This window comes from Astyanax mexicanus, chromosome 1 (assembly GCF_023375975.1).
Source record: "Astyanax mexicanus isolate ESR-SI-001 chromosome 1, AstMex3_surface, whole genome shotgun sequence".
NCBI classification, from domain to species: domain Eukaryota; kingdom Metazoa; phylum Chordata; class Actinopteri; order Characiformes; family Acestrorhamphidae; genus Astyanax; species Astyanax mexicanus.
In genome coordinates this window covers 80825204-80849748 of record NC_064408.1, presented here as the reverse complement: position 1 = coordinate 80849748, position 24545 = coordinate 80825204, and the positions used below count along the sequence as shown (strand labels likewise).

General features: G+C 37.7%; 1 protein-coding gene across 2 annotated transcripts in view; it reads left to right on the top strand.

Annotated features, from left to right (window-relative positions):
- The window catches only part of fam184ab (family with sequence similarity 184 member Ab), a 235020-nt gene that overhangs the window by 126597 nt on the left and 83878 nt on the right, over positions 1–24545 (top strand). For both annotated transcript variants that reach the window (XM_007255380.4, XM_007255382.4), the window contains exons 8-9: positions 1661–1822; positions 9387–9508. In XM_007255380.4, the coding sequence (XP_007255442.3) occupies positions 1661–1822; positions 9387–9508 (284 nt within the window). The remainder of the gene's footprint in view (positions 1–1660; positions 1823–9386; positions 9509–24545) is intronic.

The following is a 24545-nucleotide window of genomic DNA, read 5'->3' as shown; positions in this document are numbered from 1 at the left end:
CATGAGCTGGGGTTCGAACCTGCGACCTCCTGCTCATAGTGGCAGCGCCTTAGACCGCTGGACCACTCGGCGCCTGTTTTTAACTTTTTGAGACAGGTACCGATACAATCTTTTGAATTCGGTACCAGTATCATTTAACATTTTTTGATACCAGTACCGATGTGATACTTTGAATTCGGATAAGTATCGTTATTAATTGTTTGATACAGGTACCGATGCAATACTTGTATACTTGTAATTGGTACCAATACCCAAACAATAAATTTTTTCGATACCTTTTTCTAAATTGTAACCAAAAATGTAAAAAACAATAATTATTCTCACACAACGTATTTATTTAACGGCTGACATAAGTAATGTCTTTATCATACTGTCACCATCATACTGTTTTTACCTGGCTCCACATTTAGTGCATTTCATGAAAAGGTATCAAAAACAGGCACCAATTTTTTTTTTTTTTTTACATTTCAGTTCTTGGTAGTACCGAGACATTTAGGTTGGTGCCTTTAATGGTATTGAATTTCGATACCCAGCCCTAGACACAAAGCTTTGAGTCAAATTTGCACATGCACAGATGCTGCCTTAACTTAAACAAACTGAAAATTTCAGAAGTGGTTGAGATGTCTGTGATTGGTTGGTGTGTGGTGTAAGTGTTCTGAATGCTACAGGGAAGCTGTGCATGCTGAGAGCAGTTTTAGCAGGAGCTGGCTCTGTGGCTCAGTAGCTGTGGAGCGGTCAGTAGGGTGCGGGGGCTGTTTCTGAGTGATTAAGTTTAGTGCTGTATGTTTAGCGTCCCATTACTCTCACTGAGTTTAAACTGGCTCTCTGCTCTCAGAGCTGCTTTTCCCTGCCCTGCTACTGCTGCTGCTACTGCTGCAGACTGCAAAACAGCAACCCTTTGGTGTATGGCTATAGATTTCTGTTCTTCGGCTTTTTGTTTAATAAAAGTGTTTTCTTTTTACTCTCTCTATAAAAGCCTGGAGGTTGCTGTAGAAAAGCTTAATTGAAAACTATGTGCCCATGACGAAATATACACAGAAAAGCTTAGCATAATTATATGCTTTAATAAGCTATGTATAGGCATGTGCAAAAAAAACGTTATAGGTTAATGCTAATACAATTGTATCAGTACAAAATTTAGAGAAAAAAACAAAGGTTTACATAATATAACAAATACATTAAGGAATGTGGATGCCTTAAGGCAACATTAACTACCATTTTTTACCTTAAAATAATCTATATTTTTCATAGTTTTACTTGCTCAACTAAATTGTGAAAGGGAGGATGTTATTTCTGTCATTGCAATGCCTGGCCTGAAATGCTGATAACTGCACTGTGTAACTTTGGTGGAGCTGCACAGGTTCACTGTGTAATGATGTATAATGAGTGTCATTTTTGTGAAAAGCCTGAAAACATCTCTATTTTACTGCCACAAATCATGTGTTTCTTCACTTTCAAAACCTGCACTGCATCTCTCAGCTTGTCCAGAAATGCATGTGTAAAGTGTGTCTTTTGAAGGAGCCTTATTCAGAATTGATAAATTGCTAATAAAGCAGACTCGCATCCATGTAGGGGGAAGCCACATCTGTGGACTGCTTTGAGTTAACTCTAAAACCCAAACTCTATCTAACTACTTCAACTCTCATTTCTTTTTTTCTAGGTGAGCCGTCTGCAGGAGATAGTGAAAGAGGGAGAGCAGGGTCTGGGATCTGCGAAGGGTCATATCTCCAGCCTGAAGGAGGCCCAGGAGAAGCTTCTGGAGGAGCTGGATGCCACACGTGCCAGACTGAGGGAAACCACTAATCTACTCACAGCCCTGCAGGTCAGAATTCAACGCATGCATTTCCCTCCTCAGTTCAGACATGGTCTCTCTGTCCAGACAGAGTGATTAAATTATTAAATTATTAAATTTTATTTTGTTTTATTCTATCTCCCTCTGTTAAAATATACCTACCCTTAAAATGATAGAATGTTCATGTCTTTGTAAGTGAGCAAACTTACTTACAAAATCAGTGAGGGACAAAAAAAATCCTTTCAATGTATATTAAATGCAACTAAAGTCTAAGGTGAAAGTTCTTAATTGAATGTAACCCTGCACCCTTGTCTAATCTTAACATTTTAATCTTAGATTTAGGGTTAGATTTAAGATTTAGATCAAGGTTTGCTCTAGGGTTGGGTTTTAGGGTTGATTCATGGTTGAGGTTAGGCTTAGGGTTCGAGTTGGATGTAGGGTTAGGTTCCATACAAAATCATTTACATTCAGCATAGAGTTCAGTTGCATTTAATATATATTCAGCTGAATGTGAACAATTCAAGGGGAACCGACTGTATTTAACATTAGTTTTGAATGACAGAGCATTTTGATACTTAGTAAAACTGTTTTTCAGTTGATATTATATCTTCTATCTGGACAAATTTCCTGAAGACTTCTTAAATAAATGTCAGATTTATTTTAATATTTGCTCATCAATTAGGAATAGCATTTCCAGTAAAATAGGATGCTCTGAAAGTCCTACACATGAGCATGAGGTCACCATGCCCAGTGCCAAGTCTCAACATGGAGAATATAACCTTCCCCATTCCATTAGCATTTGGCTGTAGAGCAAGTGTTCTCTAAAGTGGTGGAACTCCATCTAGTACCTTTGGGATGAGTAAGATTGGCAGAACTAATCATCCAACATCAGTACCTGCCATCTTCAATTCTCCCGTGGCAGAAATAAATCAAATTGTCATGGCAAAGCCCCAAAATGTAATGGAAAAATTTTCTAAGGCATCAGTTGATCAGTACCCTCCCCTGACCTTGGAAGAAGCATTGGATGAGCAGGTGTCCACAAACTTCTGGCCATATAGGAAATAGTGTTGTTTATCATAATGCATTTCATAATTCATCTCAATAGCAGTAACATTATTTTCTCTCTTATGTGGTTATGCTTGTGTAATATAACATGATGATACATCACTGCTTTATTTTTAATATATTCCTTATAGCTTTTGATATGCTCTTGTGTAACTGCATGAGTCAAAACTGGAGCTGATAGACATACATGTATATATATATATATATATATATATATATATACAGTGCCCTCCATAATTATTGGCACCCCTGGTTAAGATGTGTTCTTTAGCTTCTCATAAATTGAGTTTTGTTCAAAATAATATAGGACCACGATGGAAAAAAAGAGTAAAATACAACCTTTAACTCAAGTGAATTTATTCAGTAGGAAAAAAATCCCACATTAAGAAATAATTATTTAACATCAAATCATGTGTGCCACAATTATTAGCACCCCTGATGTTAATACTTTGTACAACCCCCTTTTGCCAACAAAACAGCACCTAATCTTCTCCTGTAATGTTTCACAAGATGGGAGAATACAGAAAGAGGGATCTTTGACCATTCCTCTTTGCACATTCTCTCTAAATCATCCAACGACCTGGGTCCTCTCCTCTGCACTCTCCTCTTCAGCTCACCCCACAGGTTTTCAATGGGGTTGAGGTCTGGGGACTGAGATGGCCATGGGAGGAGCTTGATTCTGTGTGCGGTGAACCATTTCTGTGTAGATTTGGCCACATGTTTAGGGTCATTATCTTGCTGAAAGACCCAGTGACGACCTATCTTCAGCTTTCGGGCAGAAGCCACCAGATTTTGTTTTAAAATGTCCTGGTATTTTAGAGCATTCATGATGCCATGCACCCTAACAAGGTTCCCAGGGCCTTTAGAAGAGAAACAGGCCCACAGCATCACTGATCCCCCGCCGTATTTCACAGTGGGCATGAGGTGCTTTTCTGCATACTCAGCTCTTGTGTTACGCCAGACCCACTTAGAGCATTTGTTGCCAAAAAGCTCTATCTTTGTTTCATCTGACCAAAGCACACGGTCCCAGTTGAAGTCCCAGTACCGCTTAGCAAACTCCAAACGTTTGCGTTTATGATTGTGAGTGAGAAATGGTTTCTTCCGTGCATGCCTCCCAAACAGCTTGTTGGCATGTAGATAGCGCCTGATGGTTGTTTTGGAGACTTTGTGACCCCAAGAAGCTACCATTTGTTGCAATTCTGTAACAGTGAGCTTTGGAGAACTTTTTATTTCTCTTATCATCCTCCTCACTGTGCGTGGTGGCAAAATAAACTTGCGTCCTCGTCCAGGCTTGTTTACCACTGTTCCAGTTGTTTTAAACTTCTTAATAATTCCTCTGACAGTAGATATGGACAGGTGTAGGCGAGTAGCGATTTTCTTGTAGCCATTGCCTGACTTGTGAAGGTCAACACACATCTGCCTCACTTGAATGGTATGTTCCTTTGTCTTTCCCATGTTGAAGATAAATGGCCTCTGTGTCACGTCATATTTATACCCCAGGGAAACAGGAAGTTGTGAATTACTAATTAAATGTTCCTACATACTCTGATCAACTTCGTAAACTACTGTAGAAGTGACAGAAATACTTTTATTAAATTTATTTCCTAAGAATTGTTAGGGGTGCCAATAATTGTGGAACAGGTGATTTTATGAAGAATAATTATTTCTTAGTCAGGGATTTTATTTCCCCCCTTAAAATTTACTTGAGTTAAAGGTTGTATTTTACTCTTTTTTTTCCATCGTGGTCCTATATTATTTTGAACAAAACTCAATTTATGAGAAGCTAAAGAACACATCTTAACCAGGGGTGCCAATAATTATGGAGGGCACTGTATATATATATAATTATACAGCTCTTGAAAAGAATTAAGAGGCTACTTCAGATTCCGAATCAGTGTTTCTGATTTTGCTATTTATAGGTATATGTTTGATTAAAATGAACATTGTTGTTTTATTCTAAAAACTACAGACAACATTTCTCCAAAATTCCAAATAGAAATATTGTCATTAGGATCATTTGTTTGCAGAAAATGAGAAATGACTGAAATAACAAAAAAGATGTTTTCAGACCTCAAATAATGCGAAGAAAATAAGTTTATATTTATAAAGTTTTAAGAGTTCAGAAATCAATATTTGGTGGAATAAGCCTGTTTTTTTATCACAGTTTTAATGAATATTGGCATGTTCTTCTTCACCAGTCTTACACACTGCATTTGATAACTTTATGCCACTTCTGGTGCAAAATTTTAAGCAGTTTAGCTTGATTTGATGGCTTGTGATCATCTTTCTTCCTCTTAATTATATTCCAGGTTTTCAATGTGGTCAAATAATTTTTTAAATGGTCTCTTATTTTTTCCAGAGCTGTATATATTCTCTACTACTGTAACGAATCTGTAACAGTGAAGACATCACTAGTAAATTAATGCATCACTACTATTTTTTTTGCAATTTTTTTTTGTATAACAACACAGTTATTTGAGACAGGATCAGGGACCTATGTGTATTAAAAACACTTCCATATTAATTGGTTTTAATGGTCTTTCAGTCATTGGATCTTTTGACTAGGCGTGAGCCATATCAATATGTTTGCGATAATATCAGAAAATAGAATTTTTGAAAATTTTAAGAAATCCGTATGGCAATAAAAGTGACAATCTGTCTTAGACGTCTCTTTTGTATTTATTTTACTATTTATTCCTGGCACTGCAGTGACTGCAATGTGTTGTTCTGTTGAGTGGATCAGACACAGCAGTGCTGCTGGAGTTTTTAAACACCTCGGTTTCACAGCTAGACTGAAAGTAGTGCACCAACACTGTCCTGTGGGTAGTGTCCCCACAGTGTTTAAAAACTCCAGCAGCACTGCTGTGTCTGATTCGCTCGTATCAGCACAACACACACTAGCAACACACCATCACCATGTCAGTGTCACTGCACTGCTGAGAATGACCCACTACCCAAATACTACCTGCACTGTGGTGTTTTGGGGGGTCCTGACTGTTGAAGAACACAGAAGGACTACAAAGATGGATAATGGATATATACATCTATGTACCGTATTTTTCGGACTATAAGGCGCACCGTATTATAAGACGCACTATCAAAGAACGCCTATTTTCTGCTATTTTTCCATACATAGGGCGCATCGCATTATAAGGCGCGTTAAGTGACACTAGAAAGTGTGCCTATATCAAAGTGAACAGGGGTGGCGCCATGTTTCCCTTCCCCCACCGGGGGTGGTCGCTTGCCGGTGGAGCGCCTCAGTATATATAAATCTAGCTCTTTCAAAGTCAAACGAGTGCTGGATATTAATCTACACAGATTCCTCTCCTGAAAACTGTTTATTTGGGTGAGTAACGTGCTTCAGTTTATTTACAGTAAGCTTAGATTTCCAGATGTCCACTAAGGCTTGCTGCACCAGCGTTAGCATAGCTATCCTCTAGCACGCTAGCTAGTCACCTAAACTAGTAAAGTTAACCCAAACTTAAACGACAGCGTTACACTGAGTAATCCTGCGTGTTCTGGTAAGACAGTGAGATATTAGCTAGCGATTCGTCCCCCGTAGCTTGTTTTAACACTGTAAACAAGCAGATTACAGGCTGATAAAACTCACCTCTGAGAGAGTTAGCGCTTAGCATCTAGCTAATGCTAGCCAGGCAAAGCAGCACAGACTTACAGGCCGATAACTCACCTCTGAACGGTGAACGCTTAGCGATTAGCATCTAACTCTAATAATACTGCTCCAGCAGTATTAAAAGTGCTAAATTTAGAAAATACTGATCTCTGAACAGTGAAAAAGCTAGCTAGCTAAGCGGTTAGCATCTAGCTGTTGCTGCTCCAGCCTCGGAGCGGCACGGCTCTGCACGGAGTGTGTGTTTACTGCTCCTTACACCTGACGGGTAAAATTTAGATAATACTGATCTCTGAACAGTGAATAAGCTAGCTAATGCTATTTGCTGCTCCAGCCTCGGAGCTGCACGGCTCTGGACTCTGTATAGCACTGAAACTCTGTATAACGCTGCACGGAGTGTGTGTTTACTGCTCCTTACAACCTGACGAGTAAAATTTAGATAATACTGATCTCAGTGAATAAGCTAGCTAGCTTAGCGGTTAGCATCTAGCTAATGCTATTGCTGCTCAGCCTCGGAGCTGCACGGCTCTGGACTCTGTATAGCACTGAAACTCTGTATAACGCTGCACGGAGTGTGTGTTTACTGCTCCTTACAACCTGACGAGTAAAATCCATACAAAAGGCGCACCGTATTATAAGACGCACTGTCAATTTTTGTGAAAATTAAAAGTTTTTAAGTGCGCCTTATAGTCCGAAAAATACGGTACTGCCTGATCAGTGTATATGAAAAATCTATCATTTATTATATTACAGTAATATACTTAATATACTTAAAATAATCATGAGGTCATTATCACATACATACCCAGAGGTGTTGTGATATTATTTTAGCTCTATATCGCCCACCCCTAGCACTGACTTTTCTGCTGTTGGGAATATTTTGGGCTGATGCTTCACAGCACAGATAGCTGTCTGGAATAATTCTAGGAATGTCATCCATAGGCCATCCAAGTATTGTCAGCCTGTCAGTCACGCGCTCATTTTCTCATGAATACTGATGTTGATGACAGCTGTAATAAGATGGCTGGAGTGAGGTGCGTGACAGGTGCTACGCTGAATTATGGATGGCGGCGGGTTTTGAGCTCTGGTGGCGGTGTGGCAGAGGAACTTCATTATAGTGAGCTCTTCATACTGGAACTTCCTGTTCTTTTGACCAGTCCGCTCAGCTCTCTCAGTGACCTTGTATAATGCTCCCCATTTGTGAGAGTGCGAGCGTGCAGACGTGTGTGGAGCAGCAGCTCGGGTGCAAATGAGGATTGATGAGTCAGAGACTGCTTCTTATTTCCTGTTCTGGCTTACCTTTCTCTGCCTCTCGGGCGTGATTGATGGCTGTGAACGAGGAGGACCGTCCCAGTGCTTCGTTCTCTTGTGCAGTGTGTAAGATTGCAGAATTACTTATTAATTGAAAGCATGCAGTGTTTGAAGTCTTGCTCATGGACCGGTACTGGAGTGCTCCTGTCTAAACAAAGAACCGAACCCTCTCCTGTGTGTGTGGGGCAGTGGTGTTGAGAAATTACATCACTAGTGAGCATACATTGGCTGGTGTTGCAACGTGCCTCTGAATTCCAGTCAGTTTTAATTTAAAGGTTGTTATAAGTACAATATGAATAAAAGTCCCATTTAATAACTATAAAACTATATAGTAACTATAAACTAAACTATTTAATAACTATAAAATAACTATAAAAGTCCATTTTCTTAAGGAAGCAAAAACATTGAACAGCTTAAGTGGTTCTAATTGGCTCAAGAGAGTTTTAGGTGGATGCTATGGTACACCAAGAGTTTGTTAAAAGGTTGCTAGGTAGATGCTATGGTGTTGCTAGATGGTTTCTAGGTGGCTGCTATGATGTTGCAAGATGGTTGTTCTGGTATCTCAAGTTGCAAGGTAGTTGCGTTAGAGTTGATGGAACATGGATAGGTGGTTGCTATGGTATTGTTAAGTGCTTTATATTATATTATTGTTGTATTACTATTGTATATACATTGTTGTGTGTAAGAACATTACGTACAATAGTCTTAAAACAATAATAATGATATTATGTATTATATTATTATATATTATTATTATAGAGCTCTGGAACAAATGAAGAGACTTCAGTTTCTGAATCAGTTTCTCTTTTTATGTTTGAGTAAAATGAACAGTTAAATATATTGTCATTTACAGCATTTATTTGCAGAAAACAAGGAAAAGCTAAAATAACAAAAAAAATAATAATAAAATTATAAAAATAATGAGTTTAGAAGTTTAGAAATCAGTATTTGGTGGAATAACCCTGATTTTAAATCACAGTTTATATGCATCTTGGCATGTTCTCCTCCACCAGTCTTACACACTGCTTTTGAATAACTTCATGCCACTCCTGGTGCAAAAATTCTAGCAGTTCAGCTTGGTTTGATGGCTTAAGATCATTTATCTTCTTCTTGATTTATCGTCTTCTTGATTGAGGTTTTCAATTTGGGGAAATCAAAGAAACTCATCATTTTTAGTGCTTTCTTTATTTTTTCAAAGCTGTATATATTGAAACCATAAACCAAGAACAAGATCACTAAAACATGAAGTGGTAATTAATTCAACTGATTGATTGCATTTTGTATCAGAATGACTTTTACTTTGTCTGACTTGTACCTACGAGCCTACAATGTTGTTACTGCTCTGAAAAGAATGGGCCACCATCCAAATATTTCATCAGTATTCATCAGTCCTGTATTGGCCTCTGTGTCCCCTGGGTCTGATAAATTCTACAGTAGGTGAGAGTTACAGTCAATGATCATAAACCTGCAGCTGTAGGTAAACCCATATGTTGGGTCTATCTGTGAAAAAGGCTTGTGATTAAACAGTCAGCTCATTACATATCATTTATTTCACTTCATCATCACTCACCTGGTACCTGTCTTCAACAGGGAGAGATGGAGACTCAGAAGCAGCAGCACGAGGCTAAACTTATCACCACTAAAGAGGAAGAGAAGCTAAAAATGGACAAAATGGCTCTGGAGCTGGAGCTGAAGTGGACAGAAACACTCAGGTAAGATGATGTTGTTGTTGTTTTTTTTGTATTTAAAGAGTCCATTTACCTGAAACAAAAATAGTTTTTATGTCTGAAGAACATTTTTAGATTTGATTAGATCCTTGGATGAACTAGAAGTTCCTTTTAGTACACTCTCTCTCTCTCATTCTCTTTCTCTCTCTTTCTCTCTTCCGTGCTGCATTAATGACTAATAGGCCTAGGGTATAACAGGGCTTACTGCTATAGAAAATCTGTCACCACCTCAAAGGCCCTGATGATCTGATTCACTTTGTAGGAGTTAAATGTTCACATTTGTTCCAGACGAGACAAGTGCTAAAGCTCTTTAAAGAGAAGAGAGAGTGATTCATGTGAGAATTTATTATAACGCTAAAAAACTAGTCAAGGAATACCTGCAATAATCAGTAATGAACCGTTATGGCCATTATGGCAACTCACAGATGTGGTAAAAAAAAAATATATATATATATATATATATATATATATATATATTTACAGGGGATGCATATCAAGTTCTGGAATATTTTAGACCAGGGATCACCAATCTTTTTTAAACTGAGAGCTACTTCTTGGAAACCAAATAATGTGAATGGTTACCAGTTTGATATACACTTGTGAAATCACAAATTTGCTCAATTTACCTTTAATAAATGTTATTATTAATAATTAATAATATCTCTAGAATAGGCCTGCAGCACCAGGTTGGTGACCCCTGTTTTAGACAGTAACTGAACAGGGCAGTTGCATGACTGGATGCAGGAAAAATAGTCAAGAGTAAGGGACTTCAACTTTATTTTCTTTTTACAAATTAATCACATGACACAATTGACAGAGCCTGGTGACTAGGGGTGTGACAAGATTAAAAACGTGATGATATTTTTTGTCAAGCTTAAATCTGTCTCGCGGGGAAAAAAACAGTTTAGCGTGGACTTTTTAAGAGGGATCTGGCAACCCAGTAGCAATAGCAGCGAGTGTGGTGGCTGAGCAGTGAGAGCAGCTCTCAGCAGAAGAGGAAAATTCGGGAATTTGCATAAAACATGCTTCTGCTACTTTTTAGTTGTTTGTCTGGCTGCATTTTGGCTCCAGTGGAAACAATAAATGGTAACAGAGTGACCAACAAGACACAAACCATATGTAAATACTGTAAGTAAATCCTACACGTTCATAGGCAGCTGTACTAATCCCTTAGCTCTGTACTGTATTTAAAACATGTTCTGTCTCTGTTTGCACTTCAAGCATAGTCTTAATATGACTGGTTATGGTTATGCATAGTTAATTTACAAGAGATTTAGGAGAAAAAAAACACAAACCATAGTCTTAATATGACTGGTTGTGGTTTGCACTTATTGTTTGCACTATATACGACCTAGAAAAGTTTTGTTTATAATTTTATTCTTATTTCTATTTCTTATAAAATCAATGTGTGAAAGAAACCAGTCTGTTAAGTTTGCGTTATATGATTTTGTCAAATAAAACTCTATTTTTTTAAGCTATTTTTCATTTTTGACATTTTCTTTAAATTTTTATTTTTAAATCTCGTCTTGTCTCGTTCTCATGAACCCAGTATCATGTCTCGCCTCGTCTCGTGATATTAGTGTCTCGTCACACCCCTACTGTTGACGCATTAGCACTTGAATTTAGTGATATAACACAGCAACAATCACTGTTGAGTTCAGAAGGGAGATTACCTTTTATTTATGCTGAAGTTTATGCTCTCTTTTCCTCTGTCTATCTCTCTCTTACATACTTGTGTGATCATGCACACAGACATACACAGCGGTTGGCACATTTTCTCCTGTCAAGCTATTGAGTGTGGAATATGGAGCTACAATACTGTTTATTTTCTCCATTAAATCTCGCAGTTAAACTCAGTGTTTTCGAACTTTGATACTTTTATACACATTTAAATACCCATTATTAAAATCTTTGTCTTAAAGAAGATACACTGTGGTTAATAGTTATTAATTATTCAATCAGAAAATTGATATCTCTGCTTTTAACATGGGATTTCTATCTTAGATCCATACTACTTAGCTGACCTCAAATTCACACAATTTTTAAACTAGTGGAAAAAACTTACTAGCATGAAGTATAGAATATATATAGTATAGTAGTATATAGTAGTATATAATTGTTAAATATGTTTTTTTCTGTATGTCTACTGTGTAACTGTGTTTTTACTGTATGTGAAACTGCAGGACTTTACCTGCTGGATATAAAGAAGCAGGTTTTAGTCTTGCTTAACTAGAGTCACTTGTAAATCTCCATGTTTGTGTAATAATTACAGGTCAGTGCTCTCACTAGTTGTCTATCCCCAGCAGAACACTGTTTTTTTTAAAGACATATCTCATTTCACAGCTCTGGCAGTTTATAATGAACAAAATGCAAGATATTTATCACATTATTGTCACAATCAGCTAATTCCTTTAAGCATTTGTTTTTATTGGTGCTGCTGTACCCCTGGGTGTGATATTCAGGCTGCAAGCTAATGTTGAGACTCTGTGAGAGGAGCAGTGCTGGAGACCAGCTATTATTGCTCAGGGGGAAGGCAGCTAATGAGTTGAGGAGTCCGCGGGACTCAAGCTATGGGTCTTGCACCCATACAAGCTTCCGCCTATGAATTTAAAGTGGAGAGGAGCCAGTGCAGGGCCCATGCCGAGCCAGCAGAATCTCAATGACTCAGCACCTCAACGGGGATCTCTCAACACAATTAGGGGTCCGCAACTGGTGTGCAGCCTATTCTTACCCACCAGAAAGTCTTCAATTAGTGCCCCGACTCCCTCGACGGGTCGGTTAACGTCTTAATACATTAATTTAGGATTCCGTTTCATGAGTACGCCAACAATGGGAAAGTGACGTGAAAGTGCTGCTTAAAGGAATACTCTGGTGTTTTAGCTTAATCTCTGTCTGCTATAGCTGTGGCATAAGGTTGATTATAAATTATTTCAATGCTTTTTCCTGTACTTTTGGTATTGTACCTAATAAAAGACAGCTTGTTGATTCAAAAGAGACATTTAATAAAAGGCATCTATTTTAACAGTCAGTGTTTATTTCTATATACAGGAAAGGTACTGCCTGTCTAATTGTGTACCTGCCTTTGTTTGTGGCCATGGTTAATCTTTGGGTATTAGGGAAATGGTAAAATGGATGTGGGTGGGGTGGGATGGGAAGAGAATGGGGTGGGATGGGAAAGGAATGGGGTGGAATGGGGGTGGGTTTAAAAGGGATAGTAAAACACTGTTTACTGCACTGTTCTTCTGTAACTGTTGTCTATAAAACTTTTAATAAAAAACTTTATTACAAAAAAAAGGCATGGCCTTATGGAAACATGAATTAACTCTAAATCATCATCGTTTTATGGGAAGTGTAATAAAACATCTGTTGAGTTTAAATTGAAAAAAATAATTGTATGTATCTTACATGTCTGACAAGTTATTTCTCAGTGGAAGCTATCATTTAAAATGGTTCGGTAACATTAGTTATATTGTCAGGTTGACTGAATGTAACTCTATGTATATCATTCTATAACTATATAGATATAGATAGATATTCAAATATATGCTGATAATAATATAATAATATACAGGACCAGTCAAAAATTTGGACACACCTCATTCAATTGTTTATTCAGGTTTAACACTTTTGGTTTACAAAATTAATTAATATGTGTTTCTGTATAGCTTTAATGTCTTCAGTATTACATTTAAAATGTAAAGAAATCATAAAAAGAAATGAAACACAATGAATGAGAAGAGAAGTAATAATCATGCAGTATGTTGACAGATATGCTTGGTAGAACATCACAGTTGAGAATGTAGTTCAGCAGGTTGTTCTTTAATTTGGGCCCTTTTTTCACCACTTTTTTATCTTTGAACAGCCTTGCTTTACTATTAATCAACAGTGGAAAACCTCAGTTACTGTGTTGTGTTTGGTGATTCTACTCTATGAGTCTCATACAGTTAATCTCAGGCATGGTGCTGATGTTCAGACCCATGCAGCTGTTTGCTATTGACCAAAATATTGAAAAGTTTGAAATTGTAATGTGAGTCATTTGCTCTAAAAAAAGACAGTTGAGGTATGAGTATGTGACTTGAGTATAGAGTCTCTGTGGTGTTGGGTGTTGAAGTATGTGAGGGCAGAATTTCACAAACGTTTGGGATTGGGACAGAATTCCATCTCTTTGCAGCACTGCTTCATGGGCTCTTCCTCGTCAACGTTTAAGAATCCTCTGCCTCAACTTATATTTCCATATTATGGATTTTACACGCTCCAGAGAACAAAAACAACAACATGCGCTGTAGCACCTCATAAAATTAATGAGTCAAGGCAAGCCCGAGGGATTCCACATGGTATGCCTTCTCTTATGAGCAGGGAATGCAGTTTACAACCCAGCAAGCATCACGTCAAATGGGTTTAGCTTCATGATTGTTTTTTAAATGTTAATTCGTCAGCACTCTTCAGACAGAAGACGAGAGAGTAGACGGGGATAAAGCTGAGGAAATTAAATCCTCTGGGCCCAGTTTTTCAAAAGCATCTTAAACTTGCTCTCTTAACCATTAAAGAATCAGATATGCATCATATCAATATCAAATATGTATCACATTTCAGGGCCACATATGCCAAATATGATTTGACTCAGAATTCTAAATATCAGATTCAGTATACATATAATTAAAAAAAATATTTGGGCCTCTTTAGCTTGCTGTGTGAACTGTGTAGAATGTGCAGTTGCCCTAAAACCTGTTCTAAAACCTTTTAATGTGAAAACGTTTGGGCACCCCTATTAATCTTAATCATGCAGCCATTTCAGTTTGATATATCTAATAACTAATGGACACAGTAATATTTCAGGATTGAAATGAGGTTTATTGTACTAATAGAAAATGTGCAATATGCATTAAACCAAAATTTGACCGGTGCAAAAGTATGGGCACCCTTATCATTTTATTGATTTGAATACTCCTAACTACTTTTTACTGACTTACTGAAGCACAAAATTGGTTTGGTAACCTCATTAAGCTTTGAAATTCATAGCCAGGTGTATCCAATCATGAGAAAAGGTATTTAAGGTGGCAAATTGCAAGTTGTTCTCCTATTTGAATCTTCTCTGAAGAGTGGCATCAAAACCACTCTCAAATGATCTAAAAACAAAGATTGTTCAACATAGTTGTTCAGGGGAAGGATACAAAAAGTTGTTGCAGAGATTTAACCTGTCAGTTTCCACTGTGAGGAACATAGTAAGGAAATGGAAGACCACAGGGACAGTTCTTGTTAAGCCCAGAAGTGGCAGGCCAAGAAAAATATCAGAAAGGCAGAGAAGAAGAATGGTGAGAACAGTCAAGGACAATCCACAAACCACCTCCAAAGAGCTGCAGCATCATCTTGCTGCAGATGGTGTCACTGTGCATCGGTCAACAATACAACGCACTTTGCACAAGGAGAAGCTGTATGGGAGAGTGATGCAAAAGAAGCTTTTTCTGCAAGCACGTCACAAACAGAGTCGCCTGAGGTGTGCTTTTGTAAAAATGTTTTTAAAATTTATATAGGTTAACAAATGTAATTTAAGACATCAAGGATACACATTAAAAGCAGAGTCTTTGGCAACAAAAGAGCCTTAAGCTTGAAGTTAAGCAGAGAAAGTTCCACTTGTCTGCAGCCGCCCCGAGGCTAAAATGAAAAGCTCCCAGTGGAAAAATTTGTGGTGGGCTAACAGGGTCGTTAGTTGCAAAAGATTGGAAACCCCTGCTTTATGCTATGTCTGGAAAATAGTGCCCATCTTGAAAGGGTGTTTTTGAGTCCATAACCAGGGGATTAATAGGCTTTAGTGATGCCATAATGGTGTTTTTTGCAATCATTATGATGTGCATCTTTTTAGCTACAAATTTCTGATTTCTTATCTTAGCATTTATTTTCACCCATAATAAAGCCTAGATTAATACCATTCACAAATAATTCACAAACATGATTTCAGCATTGGTTTATTAACCATGTGTTTACTTCATGTTCTGTATGTTTGTTTGTAGGGGAGCTTAGATAGAGGAACTTAGATAGAAGCCTTTTCATCTGCATAAAAACACCTTTATCATTTGTTTTATTCAGCATCATTTAGTGCATCAGCAAACACAAATGTAGATGATCCCACAGTAAAGCTCAATGTGCGTAAATTACATACCTCCTCTTAGAGCACTAAACACATACATACTCATATATGCATAAACACCAACTGTTTTTTTTTTTACTTGCCAGCTATTATGTGTGCTGTATTTGTGCTCTGTTGGCAGTAACTTTGACATTCCTTGCAGCCTCAGCCTCAGCCACCAGAGTATTCAGTAAACAAGCAGAAAATTGTATTAGAAAACCAAAACCCTGACCAATAAAAGCAGCGTAAATGGAGGAGACTGCGAGACTGTTATTAGTTTTAGAGGTTTTTATGTTTACTCTTTTCCTGTAGGGTAGTCATTAAAAGGGATTAATCTATTGATTGTATCAACAAAGTGGAGTTAATAGTGTGTATCAACTGTTTAGAGGCATTTATATCAGGTCTTTAAAGTCTAGATCAGCAGACTGTGTATTATTTTAATTTGTGTTAAATGCTGTAGTTTTTTTTTTTGTTTGTTCCTACAGTGTTTCTCTTCTGCTGTTTATCAATGATCTCATTGTTCATGAAGTACTGAGTGTGTATTCTCAATTTCTTATTTTATGTTTCACATTAGATTTCAGTTTTATCTTCTTTATCTTCTTTCTCCAGCATCACAGGAGCTATTAGGAATGTCCAGTGTCAGCTGGACTTATAACCATTTATTTTTTTAAATGTGAGGCCTTCACACTTTAACTTTAACTTTTATGGTTAAGGGCCTTGATGCTGTGCAGCCAAGTATTTCTATTCTTGCTTTTTGCTATTTTTAAATACAGATTGGTTAACATATTAATGAAGTCTATTACCTCACTTTCCCTGAAAGGAATGAAAAAATCCTACAATATTTTTTTACTGATTTAGGATGAATGCCAAGTTGAATCAATGTAAAAATCCCAATATTTCTAATCTGAATGGTATTTCCACTTATCGCACGTCAGAAATCAGATTTCAGTTCCACATATAAAAGTGGCCCAAATCAGAACATATCATTTTCGTATTATGAAAAAGATCAGCTGGCATTTTCAGTTCCAAATTGGGCCACTTTAATAATATGATAATTTAAACATTTTGTCTGTTTACACTAGAGCTTAGATTCTCTTCCGAACCCGACCTGACCCGAGAACCGACACGAATACCCTAATTTTCGTGTTTAATTTATTTATAAGCGATGTTTTCACCCCGGAGTTGTACAGCAGGCGGTGTTGTGCCGATTCTGTTTGCGAAGCGGAGTCGGATTCAGCAGGTAGTCGGATTCGGCACAACATCGGCACCGACACCTCGTGATCCGTGGCGTTTGTTTATGTTCAAAGCGTTCACGCTAGCCGCAAAATACGACAGAAAACACTGAGAAACTTCAGAATAATGGATGTGATTAGAACATGAGCGCAAGGGAGATGAAAGAGAAACAGGTGAGTATGTGAGAGTATGTGAGAACATTTACCTGTGAGTAGCTCATACCAGAACACGCAACTCTCTCTCTCTCTCTTGTTTCTTAGATTGATCTCTCTGATAAGATGTGTGAAGACTAATACAAACTAGCAAGCCCACTCTAAAAACAAATAAAAACTTACTGAACTGTACAAGAAAACATAAAAACAAAATAAAATTAAACTATAATGAAAAATGTTATAATCACGTAGCTCTGGGCGCACGTGAACTCCTTCGTGTTTGACTTGCAGCACTGTGTGTAGCTATTCTTAAAAATCATTGTAATTAAATAATAGTTCTATGCTTCTATGTTACAGTGTTAATTAACATAATTCTGATCATATTTCGCTCATTCAAACAACCCGAAAACAGCCAGTTTATGGGTCGGATCGGGTCGGGCTTGGGCTCATAATGACAGTTTATGGTTCGGGCTGGGTCGGGTCGGATTTTTTGGGCCCAATCTAAGCTCTTGTTTACATTGTCACACAGATCACACATTAAAAAAGATCAGCTTTAGGGTCTCTTTAACCTGCTGTATGACCTCCGCAAGTTATTTAAGAAAAGAAAAAATGGCTGTTAGGAAAAAGAAAAATAGACATGAGTAGACCAGGAAATGCACATCAGCTGTGAATAAACCTATTATCTATTCCATTTCTACTTTTTGCGCTTTTCTTCACATTCTACAGAAGCTTTCCTCATGCTGCCACCAGTGACTTTTTTACTGTACATTCTTCTCCACATGGTCTTTCACCAAGCCCATTTCTCTCTGAGTGAGGAGTGAACTGAGCAGGATGGTTTCTTGTTTCTCTCTCACTCTTATAAGAGATGTTCTCTATGGCCTAAAGGAATTTGTTGAGCGTAACTAACTCCTCTGGGTTCTGGAGTTTCTCAGCCAGTGCAGGGCAGCTCCTCTCTAGCCGTGCTCATCTTCTGTGGGTCGCACTAAATTGGCTCCTTTGTGCTCATTCACTCGTCTGGGATGGGTCATCTGCCTGCTCTCGGTCGTTCTCACTCTGTAATGCCCTCAATTCTTTCCGGTGTCTGTCTGAGCAAACTCTTCTTCAGAAAGGACTTGATGAGTTCTCTGTAGTCTTTCTTCTTTCTCCTTTCTCCTGCTTTCGCTCTGCCCTCCTCCTCTGCTCATCAGGGTTGGTTTTAGGTGTTATTTCTCAGGTTCTCTGGGTCTTCAGGCCTGTATTCTTCTCTTTCCACATCCTTGGTGATTTCACCTCTGGTCTTTACCTTTCTACCGGTTGCCTTTGGCTGCTGATGTTCTATTGCTGTTCACTTCTTTCTTCATCTCCTTTTCAATTCATCTCATGTCTGTTTTATCATTTATTCCCCTACATTTCCCTTAAGTTCCTCTTCTGGCCTTTCTCTTCATCCGATTGCTTTCAGCTTCATTCACAGGCTGGGTTTTCTATATTAATTTCAGCTATTAAAAAAAACAGAAATAATCAACCATTTTTTCTGGAGTACATCATTTGCCAAAAGTAACATTTTTTAAACATAACACCTATATGAACAAATATACAAATATTATACAGCATACTTTTCCTTAGCATTACATGTGATATGAATATCTGTCATTTTTGTATTTGATGTACTTTCTTTGGCTGCAGCTAAAGCTTAAGGAATAAAGTATGTAATGGAAGGAAATGTTCCCTTCTGGGAAAGAGCAGTGCTGAAACTGGTTGTTTTTAATTACTGAAAAAATATCAGCTGCGTGTCTGGTTTTGTTAATGTCACTAAATCTGTTATTGATTCTGCTCCAACATTAGTCATCGTTAGCATACTTTGCTGTTATAGAAATATAAATAATAACAGCTGTCCTATTTTTTCATTATGATAAATTGCTTAATTTTACTTAACTTACACAGTGCTGCTCACAGATTGTGGCAGCTATTGAGTGTTATTTGATTGGAATTAAATGCATAAGTACTAAGAATGTAACCTTTGTGTGTGGTGTAAAATGCTGTGATGCAAATTAACAAGCCTACTTGTGGTCCTGTTGTTTTGCTAGAGAATTAAAAAACACTGATATTTTTTTTTTCTTCATGGTGAGCTTGTGAATAACTTGATGAGCTCTGCTCTTATTGGCTGGCTTCAGCAAGGCACTTTGACAGAGAATCAGCATGTCAGACCACAACATTAGCTTTGACCGGCTGCTAAAAAGTGAGTGACTGCAGCTCTGCTTTAGAGTTCCATCTAGTGGTTGGACGAGGAACTGCAGCTTCCTGCGTTGCTGTATAAACCTTAACCGAATCGGTAGTGTTGTAGTACCTAAGTCTTGTCTCGGTCTCGAGAACAAAAACGAGCGGTCTCGGTCTCGTCTCGGACTCAACCTTGTTTGGAATCGGTCTTGTCTTGGTCTCGGGGTGAGGTCCTCTGCCTGAGGTTAAGTTTTTAAAAAACTAAGCTTTTTTTATATCTTTACTGAACATCAACAATTCATTCAAACAGACTGAATCAGTCATCTTTCTGTGTGCACGAAATAACAAGCTACATCAGCTTTCATTCAGTATCTAATGAACATTTTTCATTTTGAATAGTGTGAAGTTAAGTTAAATGTGCTCTTTTTTACCGGCTCACTGGAGTTCTACTCTTTATTCATGTAAATCATTGTGACATTGGGGACCGCAATTCTTTTTTCCAGACATCTAGAAAGATAGCACAAGGAGAAGTAAGTGCAAATAGCAAGATAACTAATGTTAGCAGCAGGTTAGCTAATCGTAGCAACGAGCTAACTAAAATACTACTGTTATTGAGGAGAGAACTAAACTTAGCAACAAGCTAGCTAACCGTAGCAATAAGCTAAATAAACTAAAATATTAATGTTGCCTGGAAAAGTAATAAAGCTAGTAATGAGCTAGCTAACCTTAGCGATGAGCTAACTAAAATACTACTGTTATCAGGGAGAGAACTAAACTTAGCAATAAGCTAGCTAACCGTAGCAATAAGCTAACTAAAATACTAATGTCGCCTGGAAAAGTACTAAAGCTAGTGATGAGCTAGCCAACTGTAGCAACGAGCTAACTAAAATATTAAAGTTACCTGGGAAAGTGCTAAAGCTAGTGATGAGCTAGCCAACCGTAGCAACGAGCTAACCAATATACTAATGTTATCGGGGAGATAACTAAACTTAGCAACAAGCTAGCTATGTGTAGCAATAAGCTAAATAAAATATTAATGTTGCTTGGGAAATTACTAAAGCTAGTGTATGCTAGCAAACCTTAGCGACAAGCTAAATGCACAGTATTGTTACTGGTAAGAGAACTAAAGCTAGCGACAAGCTAGCTAACCTTAGCAACAAGGTTTGGACTTGGTCTCGGTTTTTCCCGGCCTTGGTCTTCACCCTGACTTAGCTCTAGCAGTCTAGACTACAACACTACGAATTGGATCGGCTACATTAGAGAAATATTTAAAAAAATTGACTGATTCTGATACATAGCCAATCAATCTTACAGTCTCTCCTCAACAGGGTTAGTGATGCACAATTGTGTGTATGATTTGTTTCTTATTCTCACATTTAGCTTAATTTTAAAATGTAATATCTTCAGTAATAACGCTGTTTCTTTCTCATTTTCAACTACAAATCAGCTCAACTTTTCTTGATGTGTTTAAAATTTCACACAAAAGAGAAATTGTTGTGATATGCACTTTTTTTCTTTCTATTTATCACATACGTTAGTGTCAGTTTTCTGTCTCTTTCATTGTTTAGTTGCAGTTCAGTGACATTTACTTTAGTTAAATCATCCGTCATATTCTTCAACTGGAGCTCTGCTTTAAAGATAGATGAAACTGAATTTTCTGGTGCAACTTTCTGAAACATTAAAGCAATTAATATTACATAGCAGTATCAGAGCAGAAATTAGAAGAACTTCAAGCTGTGCAGGTCGTGTAATTTCACCGTTCTTAATGTATTGTGAGTGTTTCCATCATTTACTGAGAGGTCAGTCCTAATGTAGTTTTCCTCCAGGTTAATGTCCATTAGTTTGTTAAGGTCTTGAAGCTGCACTTGTACCTCTGTGACCTTCTGCGTCTCTTTATATTCTCCAATTGTTCAGAGTTAGCGAAATGTTCAAAAGGTCATGCCCCCTTAGTGTGCCCTCATATTGATCAATAGTTTTTATTTTTTTAGTTTTGAATATTTATGTTGTTAAAAGGAAATAAAGAGGCTTTTTTTATGTTCTACTGTTAATATGTGATGTTAAAGATGTTCTTTGTGTGGAAGTAGATCACTAACACTGTACTGTCTATATATCCTTTTGAACTATATTATATAAGTATTAAAATACATATGCATATGTTAACTATTGATAAAATGTGAAGCCAACATTGGTTCTTTAAATATTAATTAGAAATTAAAAAATGCACATAAGTTGGATCCCTGAGGTTGTTAGGTGGTTGCTATGGTATTTCAGGTGGTTTCTCATCCCTGTTGCCATCACTGTTGATGACTGTTGTGTTTCTAATGGTTGCTAGGTGGCTGCTTTGCTAACCCAGTTGGTTGCTCTGGGGGTGCTACGTTGCTAAGTGGTAGCTATGGTATCCCAAGATGTTAATATGGTGTTGCTACAGTAAGTAGTTGCACAATGGTGGTGGTGGTGTTTCTAAATGATGGTTGTTAGATGGTTCTGCACTGTTGCTAGGTGGTTGCTATGCATCTCCAGGTGGATGCTTTTGAATGCTGTTGGTATTGTGAAACGTGTGCTATGAGGATGCTACTGTAGGTGGGTGGCTTCCCTGGCATCCAAGGTGGTTTCTATGTGTTCCTAAGTGGTTGTTCACTTGCTGCTATGGTATCCCATTTAGTTTCTTTTTCTTTTGGTGTTAAGTGGTTGCTGTGGTGTTGCAAAAGGGATGCAAGGTAGCAACTACAAGTTTTTTTTTTCTATTGTATTTCAGGCAGTTGCTTTGGGGGCAAGTTACTTGCGAAATATCCACCAGAAAAATGAATATAAAGATTAATCTAGAATAATATAAAAAGGATTACAATAAAGTAAGCATTGCAAAAACAACATTATGCTTTCATACTGTATTTAATTCAAGTATTTTTTACTATATCTGTTCAGAAAGTGACAGAAGGCTTATATTGGTAACAGAAAAAAGCAGAGAGTTTTTGTATTAAAAGGTTTGCTGTATAATGTTCTGTATTTATTCTCTTTTTCTCACCAGGGGTTCAGTTTCCATCACATTCAGGTCAATGTTCTGTAGCTGCTTAATGGCCTCTATCTTATCTTTACCATCCATCATGTTCCTCTGCTGAATTCCTGCTTTAAAGATACAGGGAGTCTTAGCTACAATGATTTAACATGATACACACAATAGTAACCATGGAGACGTGATGTAAAATAAAAGGTACAGAAGCAAATATTAATATATTTAGTGTGGAATGCTATTAAACCTTATGTAACTGCTTCATTCTAGACCTATTCCATTGTTCATTTCCATTACTACCTAAGGACTTGGTCAGAAATGGTCTCAGTCTCTTTCTAAGGCAAGTCCATTAACTTCTTCAGGTCATCTGCCTGCGCTTCTGTGTCCATGACCTTCTGCATTACAGTTGTGGTCAAAAGTTTACATACACTTGTAAAAAAACATAATGTTATGGCTGTCTTGAGTTTTCAATAAGTTCTACAACTCTTATTTTTCTGTGATAGAGTGATCGGAACACATACATGTTTGTCACAAAAAACAGTCATAAAATTTGGTTCTTTCATAAATTTATTATGGGTCTGCTGAAAATGTCACCAAATCTGCTGGGTCAAAAATATACATACAGCAACATTAGTATTTGGTTACATGTCCCTTGGCCATTTTCACGGCAACTAGGCGCTTTTGGTAGCCATCCACAAGCTCCTGGCAAGCTTCAGGTCGAATGTTTGACCACTCTTCTTGACAGAATTGGTGCAGTTCAGCTAAATGTGATGGTTTTCTTGCATGAACCCGTTTCTTTAGCACTGTCCACATGTTCTCAATGGGGTTTAAGTCAGGACTTTGGGAAGGCCATTCTAAAACCTTAATTCTAGCCTGGTTTAGCCATTCCTTTACCACTTTTGATGTGTGTTTTGGGTCATTGTCTTGTTGGAACACCCAACTGCGCCCAAGACCCAACCTTCGGGCTGATGGTTTTAAGTTTTCCTGCAGAATTTGGAGGTAATCCTCCTTCTTCATTATCCCATTTACTTTCTGCAAAGAACCAGTTCCACTGGCAGCAAAACATCCCCAGAGCATAATACTACCACCACCATGCTTGACAGTAGGCATGGTGTTCCTGGGATTAAAGGCCTCACCTTTTCTCCTCCAAACATATTGCTGGGTGTTGTGGCCAAACAGCTCAATTTTTGTTTCGTCTGACCAGAGAACTTTCCTCCAGAAGGTTTTATCTTTGTCCATGTGATCAGCAGCAAACTTCAGCCGAGTCTTAAGGTGCCTTTTCTGGAGCAAGGGCTTCTTTCTTGCACGGCAGCCTCTCAGTCCATGGCGATGTAAAACACGCTTGACTGTGGAGACTGACACCTGTGTTCCATCAGCTTCCAAATCCTTGCAGACCTGCTTCTTGGTGATTCTTGGTTGACTCTTGACCATCCTGACCAATCTCCTCTCGGCAGCATGTGATAGCTTGCGTTTTCTTCCTGATCGTGGTAGTGACACAACTGTTCCATGCACTTTATACTTGCGTATAATTGTCTGCACAGTTGCTCTTGGGACCTGTAGCTGCTTTGAAATGGCTCCAAGTGACTTCCCTGACTTGTTCAAGTCAATAATTTGCTTTTTCAGATCCACACTGAGTTCCTTTGACTTTCCCATTGTAGCTTTTGTAGCTGAGTCTAATCACTGGGTCAAATGAGCCCTATTTAAATGGGCTCATGAGAAGTCAACAGCTGTAGTCAATCAGAATCACTTACAAGAAGTGAAGAGGCCATGACATGAAGCTAATTTGATTGACACAACTCGCTACATCACCAAAATTGACAAATTTTGTTGCTGTATGTATATTTTTGACCCAGCAGATTTGGTGACATTTTCAGCAGACCCATAATAAATTTATGAAAGAACCAAATTTTATGACTGTTTTTTGTGACAAACATGTATGTGTTCCGATCACTCTATCACAGAAAAATAAGAGTTGTAGAACTTATTGAAAACTCAAGACAGCCATAACATTATGTTTTTTACAAGTGTATGTAAACTTTTGACCACAACTGTACGTTCCCACTTCAGATGTGGTTTAACAGCCGTATTATTGTCCTCTGGATCTTTTTTTTTTTTTCTTACAAAGAGACTGTTTGATGGTTCTTTCATCCAGTAGGTCTGTATCTGTAAGAGCTATTCTTTGGTATAATATGAGGATTACCTGCAGTACTAGTTGGTGAAGGATGAGTATAATATTGATGAAAAGAAACAGTAAGAGAATGCTTCAAAGAAACTTTACTTTTTCTTTTTTTTTCGCTGGTTTGCATAATTTAA